Here is a 7,894-nt window from a genome sequence, read left to right as displayed (position 1 = left end):
TTAGAGTGTAGAGGAGGCAGGTAGCCTAGTGGTTAGAGCGTAGAGGAGGCAGGTAGACTTGTGGTTAGAGTGTAGAGGCGGAAGGTATCCTAGTGGTTAGAGTGTAGAGGAGGCAGGTAGACTTGTGGTTAGAGCGTAGAGGCGGCAGGTATCCTAGTGGTTAGAGTGTAGAGGAGGCAGGTAGACTAGTGGTTAGAGCGTTGGGCCAGTAAGGTTTCTAGATCGAATCCCCCGAGCTGACCAAGGTATTTCCCTGAGCTGACAAGGTAAAAATCGTTCTGCCCCTGAACAAGGCAGTTTAACCCACTGTTCCCCGGTAGGCCGTCATTGTAAATAAGAATGTGTTCTTTAACTGACTTGCCTAGTTAAAAAAAAGGTTAAAATATGTTTGTTTTTTCTCTCATTAAAATCAACACACACACCTTTCTCTGACTGTGCCGGCATTGGGCTCATTGGTTGGCTGCTGAGTGGGAGGAACGGCTCACAACAACGGCTGGAACGGAGTCGATGGAATGGAATCAAACCTGTCGTTTCCATGTGATTGAATCCATTCCATTGAATCCTGTTCCAGCCGTTACTATGAGCCTTCCTCCCCTGAGCAGCCTACACTAATGTGTGTGTGTGTGTGTGTGTGTGTGTGTGTGTGTGTGTGTGTGTGTGTGTGTGTGTGTGTGTGTGTGTGTGTGTGAAATAACACCATGACTGTCTGGTAGCTATAACTCACCAATGTAATAGGAGAAAAAAGGTCGACAGTTTGAATGGTGAGGCTATTCATTAACAAACATCTAAACCAACCAGTTTAAATACACCGGATTGTGTTTTAAACTAGATACCTTTTGACTTGGTGGACACTAGCTAGCAAGCTCAGTTCTAATATCAAGAGACATATTGCTCCCTGTAGAATAGCTATGACAGCAGTCATCAACTCCAGCCTGGTCTCAGAGCAAAACGTAGTAGAATAGCTATGACAGCAGTCATCAACTCCAGCCTGGTCTCAGAGCAAAACGTAGTAGAATAGCTATGACAGCCGTCTTCAACTCCAGCCCAGTCTCAGAGCAAAATGTAGTAGAATAGCTATGACAGCAGTCTTCAACTCCAGCCTGGTCTCAGAGCAAAACTATGACAGCAATCTTCAACTCCAGTCTGGTCTCAGAGCAAACTATGACAGCAGTCTTCAACTCCAGCCTGGTCTCAGAGCAAAATGTTTCTCCTCAGTCTAGACGCAAATCAAGCTCCCGGAAGCGCATACGGTGGTCATCAGCACTCCTCCCACAAGTCTCCAGAAAACTTGTTAGATTGCTAATATTTATAAAAAAACACTTATTGGGGTAGAATTATGCTAACCCTTTTTGTAATCGTCTTTTCTTGCGAGCTTGCTGATTAGCTTCCGAGGTTAGCTGGCTAGTTAGCGACAGGCAGTAGTTATTGGAGACGGAGGCAGCGTTTCTTAGCCAGTCGATATCATGAATCAGCCGGCATCATTTTTATGGATATATATACAAATAAAATGTCAACTGAACAACAAAAAAAGTTTAAATGAAGTGCAGCTGTTTTGCATAGATACAGAACAAAAGACTGAACGACTGGGTCGCGTCTCTGGCAACCGAACCAATAGAACGAACGACCAGCCGGCTTGGGGAGCAACCCTAGATTTGTAGACTACATCCAGTTTGCTGAGTGTTGGGGGCTATTTTGTAAATAACATGGCCGAAGTCGAGGATCGGTAGGATAGTCCGTTTTACGAGGGTATGTTTGGCAGCATGAGTGAAGGAGGCTTTGTTTGCAAAATAGGAAGCCGAATTTAGATTTGATTTTGGATTGCAGATGCTTAATGTGAGTCTGGAAGGAGAGTTTACAGTCTAACCAGACACCTAGGTATTTGTAGTTGTCCACGTATTCTAAGTCAGAGCCGTCCAGAGTAGTGATGTTGGACAGGCGGGCAGGTGCGGGCAGCAATCGGTTGAAGAGCATGCATTTTAGTTTTACTAACATTTAAGAGCAGTTGGAGGCCACGGAAGGAGAGTTGTATGGCATTGAAGCTCGTCTGGAGGTTTGTTAGCACAGAGTCCAAAGAAGGGCCAGATGTATACAGAATGGTGTCGCCTGAGTAGAGGTGGATCAGAGAATCACCAGCAGCGAGAGCGACATCATTGATATATGCAGAGAAAAGAGTCGGCCCGAGAACTGAACCGTGTGGCACCCCCATAGAGACTGCCTGAGGTCCAGACAACAGGCCCTCCGATTTGACACACTGAACTATGTCTGAGAAGTAGTTGGTGAACCAGGCGAGGCAGTCATTTGAGAAACCAAGGCTGTTGAGTCTGCCGATAAGAATGTGGTGATTGACAGAGTTGAAAGCCTTGGCCAGGTCGATGAAGACGGCTGCACAGTACTGTCTTTTATCGATGGCGGTTATAATATCGTTTAGGACCTTGAGCGTGGCTGAGGTGCACCCGTGACCAGCTCGGAAACCAGATTGCATAGCGGAGAAGGTACGGTGGGATTCGAGATGGTCAGTGATCTGTTTGTTAACATGGCGTTTGAAGACTTTAGAAAGGCAGGGCAGGATGGGTATCGGTCTGTAACAGTTTGGAGTCGAGAGTGTCTCCCCCTTTTGAAGAGAACTTCAGTTTGTTGTTGTCGCCTTGTGTTATTATGAAATTATTAACTGGACATGTTTAGTTAATTGGCAGTTATCAAAAAATATTATTATTAAAACGCATTATATTATTATCAAAAAAGCATTATATTGACGTTAACATTTGTCAGATTAGGCTACAAGTTAAAACATAAAATAAACAAATAAACAAACACTGACTGTTGTTGACAAGCACCCTCATATTATTTCCTATTTAATGAAGTGATTGAAATGCCCTTCATCCTCAATAGTCTATTCCAGCAGACTACCGGGGGCAAAACAACAACAACAACAACAACACCTCGCTACTCATGTTTAATACTGTTAATTTGAGCTACGCAAGCTGCTAAAACCGTTCAGTTTACATCTTGACTACTGCAGACTATCTGAAATGAGAGGTGGGCCTCGTGTGTGTGTGTGTGTGTGTGTGTGTGTGTGTGTGTGTGTGTGTGTGTGTGTGTGTGTGTGTGTGTGTGTGTGTTTTTTCTGAGTGAGCTTGTGTGTGTGAGTGTGTATCATGTGTTGTTTAGGTCTCTGAAATAAGATGCAGGCGTCGTGTGTGTGTGTGTGTGTGTGTGTGTGTGCGTGTGTGTGCGTGTGTGTGTCATGTGTTGTTTAGGTCTCTGAAATAAGATGCAGGACTCGTGTGTGTATCATGTGTTGTCCATGCCTATTGAAATGACAAGTCAATCTCGCAAATGGGCCATTTTATAACCGTTTATAGTCTTAACATGGTGGGTTGTTGCATATGGCCCATATACCACGGCTAACGGCTGGATCCAGGCACTTGGTATTTGGTATTTCACTAGGATCCCCATTAGCCTGTTGCAAACATAGCAGCTCCTCTTCCTGGGGTCCAAACAGAACACAGAACACATAGCACAGAACACAGAACACAGAGCACAGAGCACAGAGCACAGAACACAGAACACAGAACACAATTCAGAACATCAATAGACAAGAACAGCTCAAGGACAGAACTATATACATTATTAAAAAGGCACATGTAGCCTCCATATCAACGCAAACACACAAACTATCTGGGTCAAATAGGGGAGAGGCGTTGTGCCGTGAGGTGTGGCTTTATCTGTTTTTTGAAACCAGGTTTGCTGTTTATTTAAAGCAATATGAGATGGAAGGAAGTTCCATGCAACAAGGGCTCTATATAATACTGTATGTTTTCTTGAATTTGTTCTGGATTTGGGGACTGTGAAAAGACCCCCGAGGGGCACGTCTGGTGGGGTAAGTGTGTGTGTCAGAGCTGTGTGTAAGACGATTGTGAAAACAATTTGGGATTTTCAACACAATGTTTCTTATAAAAACAAGAAGTGATACAGTCAATCTCTCCTCAACTCTTAGCCAAGAGAGACTGGCATCCATAATATTAACATCAGCCCTCTGATTACAATGAAGAGCAAGACGTGCCTCTCTGTTCTGGGCCAACTGCACTTGACCTTAAGCATCGTGCTTAAAGCCAATTTATTCTCGATTCTGAAATTGTGGTCGGAGGCGCCATATGGAAGGGAATGAGGAAACTGTGGAGACCAAATTGAGTTCATCATCACTCCCACATGTTGTTACGATGCGGACGGCTCCGTACTGGCTCCGCATTGACATGACAGGTTGATGGTAGCTGGAGGGGGGGCGGGACTTCCTGTATAAACACAAACTCATTTCCTTCACAGCAGCTCTGCGCTGCTCGCGAGAAGTATGACTGAGTTCTGCTGAGGCCATATCACAGTAAATGCTGATTGGCCACTGCAGACATTTCCTGGACCGTGCAGAGACTTAACCGTGATATATTGGCCATATACCCCCCCCCCTCCTCATGCCTCGTGTCTTAAATCACAGCAGTCAAACTAATTCAAATACATGTGGATGGATTTTTAAAAAACTGGTGAGTTTAAATAAAAAGGTGAATTGTGTTTTCTCTTGCGACATATAGTCAACATTTGATTATTAAATTTGCAATTGGTATTTTAATGAAAAATTAATTTTGCTTCCAACATCATTTCAGGTTACGTCAATATTCCTTCATTTTGACGCGATAAGATTATGGAAAAAAGTGTTTATCCGCCCAATCTGGCAACTCCTCTCTCTCCACGGAAGTGGGCTAGTTCAGGCCTTTTGGCAGGTCATTTGGCTAAATATTTGCACTTGACCTGGCAACCCTATCGGTAACATTAGCTAACGTTACAGTCATAACCCCCTTCCCCAAAATAACCTAAACAATAACTGGTACAGATCCCGGTTGTCAATGTCTAGCTAACACATTTAAACAGCTGGCGGGCTAACATAACCTATAAAACAACTGTATAGCACGAAACTGGTATTCTAACATGTTTTATTAACAATTAAACGTTAGCTGGTATACTTATCAACAATATAACGCCATCCTAACTAAACGTTTCCTATACAAATGAGTATGAAAATATCTATTTTTAAACGTTATTTTGAGTGTAATGTTTACTGTTCATTTCTATGTTTTTTGGTTTATTTCACTTGTTTTTGGCCAATGTAAACATGTTTCCCCATGACAATAAAGACCCTTGACTTGAATGACAGCTAGTTATAGTAACCATAACAAACACAGCAGCTAGTTATAGTAACCATAACAAACACGGCAGCTAGATATAGTAACCATAACAAACACGGCAGCTAGTTATAGTAACCATAACAAACACGGCAGCTAGTTATAGTAACCATAACAACCACGGTAGCTAGTTATAGTAACCATAACAAACACAGCAGATAGTTATAGTAACCATAACAAACACGGCAGCTAGTTATAGTAACCATAACAACCACGGTAGCTAGTTATAGTAACCATAACAAACACAGCAGATAGTTATAGTAACCATAACAAACACGGCAGCTAGTTATAGTAACCATAACAACCACGGTAGCTAGTTATAGTAACCATAACAAACACAGCAGCTAGTTATAGTAACCATAACAAACACAGCAGCTAGTTATAGTAACCATAACAAACACGGCAGCTAGTTATAGTAACCATAACAACCACGGTAGCTAGTTATAGTAACCATAACAAACACAGCAGCTAGTTATAGTAACCATAACAAACACAGCAGCTAGTTATAGTAACCATAACAAACACAGCAGCTAGTTTTAGTAACCATAACAAACACGGCAGCTAGTTATAGTAACCATAACAACCACTGTAGCTAGTTATAGTAACCATAACAAACACAGCAGCTAGTTATAGTAACCATAACAAACACGGCAGCTAGTTATAGTAACCATAACAAACACGGCAGCTAGTTATAGTAACCATAACAACCACGGCAGCTAGTTATAGCAACCATAACAAACACGGCAGCTAGTTATAGTAACATAACAAACACGGTATAGCTAGTTATACTAATCATAACAAACACAGCAGCTAGTTATAGTAACCATAACAAACACAGCAGCTAGTTATATTAACATAACAAACACGGTACAGCTAGTCATAGTAACCATAACAAACACAGCAGCTAGTTATAATAACATAACAAGCACAGCAGCTAGTTATAGTAACATAACAAACACAGCAGCTAGATATAGTAACATAACAAACACAGCAGCTAGTTATAATAACATAACAAACACAGCAGCTAGATATAGTAACATAACAAACACAGCAGCTAGTTATAGTAACATAACAAACACAGCAGCTAGTTATAATAACATAACAAACACAGCAGCTAGATATAGTAACATAACAAACACAGCAGCTAGTTATAGTAACATAACAAACACAGCAGCTAGTTATATTAACATAACAAACACGGTACAGCTAGTTATAGTAACCATAACAAACACGGCAGCTAGTTATAGTAACATAACAAACACGTTATAGCTAGTTATAGTAACCATAACAAACACGGTATAGCTAGTTATAGTAAACATAACAAACACGGCAGCTAGTTATAGTAACATAACAAACACGTTATAGCTAGTTATAGTAACATAACAAACACGTTATAGCTAGTTATAGTAACCACAACAAACACGGTATAGCTAGTTATAGTAACCATAACAAACACGTTATAGCTAGTTGTAGTAACCATAACAAACACGGTATAGCTAGTTAAGCTAATCCAACTAGCTCGTTAGCTGCTAGAAATCATGGACTTCTACGAGGTGTTTTTACAAGGACGTACATTGGAAACAGCCAAGACAGGACAAAGAGAAACGGAGTCAACAGAAAACGGACATGCTAAACTACCTGCAGTTATTAAAGACAGCTTGTAAAGGCATTTAGCATTAGCGGCTAACGTTAGTTACCTGCTGTTATTAAAGGCATTTAGCATGAGCGACTAACGTCATTTACCTGCCGTTATTAAAGGCAGCTTGTGAAGGCATTTAGCATTAGCGGCTAACGATAGTTACCTGCAGTTGTAAAGGTATTTAGCATTAGCAGCTAACGTTAGTTACCTGCTGTTGAAAAGGTATCTAGCATTAGCGGCTAACGTTAGTTACCTGCTGTTGAAAAGGTATCTAGCATCAGCGGCGAATGTCAGTTACCTGCCGTAATTAAAGGCAGCTTGTAAAGGCATTTAGCATTAGCAGCTAACGTTAGTTACCTGCTGCTATTAAAGACAGCTTGTAAAGGTATCTAGCATTAGCGGCTAACGTTACAGCTAAACCGGGTTTGACTCATGTTGTGGATCTTTCCCTTTTTGTACTTTGGGGATGTAAAATCGCTTCCAAGTTCAAAAGGCCAGTTAAAAAAAGATGCCTAGGTTTCTTCTTACCGACGCAGTTGATCAGTTTGTGCCGCCAGGTATCGAGTTCCCGCTTGAATCCGTTCCTTTCTACCGTGCATTTGGAGCTGCGGCACCGGGCAGCCATTCTGTCTGCCTCCTCCATTCACCCAGCTCGGTCTCTCTTTGCGTCACCAGGAGTCAACCTCCGCTCATCACGACTGACCCCTCTCTCTCTCTCCCTGTCTCTCCCTCTCTCCTCCTGTCTCTCCCTGTCTCTCTCTCTCTCTCTCTCTCTCTCTCTCTCTCTCTCTCTCCCCTGTCTCTCCCTGTCTCTTTCTCTCTCTCTCTCTCTCTCTCTCTCTCTCTCTCTCTCCCTCTGTCTCTATCTCTGTCTCTCTCTCTCTCAATTCAAGTTTAATGTATGGGGCTGTACTGGCCGATGCAATAAACAAAAGTTAAATAAACAAATTAACAGTAAACATTGCACTCACAAAAGTTCCAAAAGAATAAAGACATTTCAAATGTCATATTATGTGCAAATAGT

At 41.9% G+C, this 7,894-nt stretch overlaps 1 protein-coding gene across 1 annotated transcript in view; it reads right to left on the bottom strand.

Moving 5' to 3' along the window:
• Positions 1-7,642, bottom strand: part of LOC135507230 (serine/arginine repetitive matrix protein 2-like) — a 51,636-nt gene extending 43,994 nt beyond the window's left edge. Inside the window, exon 1 of the mRNA XM_064926822.1 lies at positions 7,399-7,642. Within this exon, the coding sequence (XP_064782894.1) occupies positions 7,399-7,513 (115 nt within the window). The 5' untranslated portion in view covers positions 7,514-7,642. The remainder of the gene's footprint in view (positions 1-7,398) is intronic.
• Positions 7,643-7,894: the final 252 nt, after the last annotated feature.

Source organism: Oncorhynchus masou, chromosome 20 (assembly GCF_036934945.1).
Source record: "Oncorhynchus masou masou isolate Uvic2021 chromosome 20, UVic_Omas_1.1, whole genome shotgun sequence".
Classification (NCBI taxonomy): Eukaryota; Metazoa; Chordata; class Actinopteri; order Salmoniformes; family Salmonidae; genus Oncorhynchus; species Oncorhynchus masou.
The sequence above is the reverse complement of the archived record's forward strand: the minus strand, read 5'-3'. Positions and strand labels throughout refer to the sequence as shown.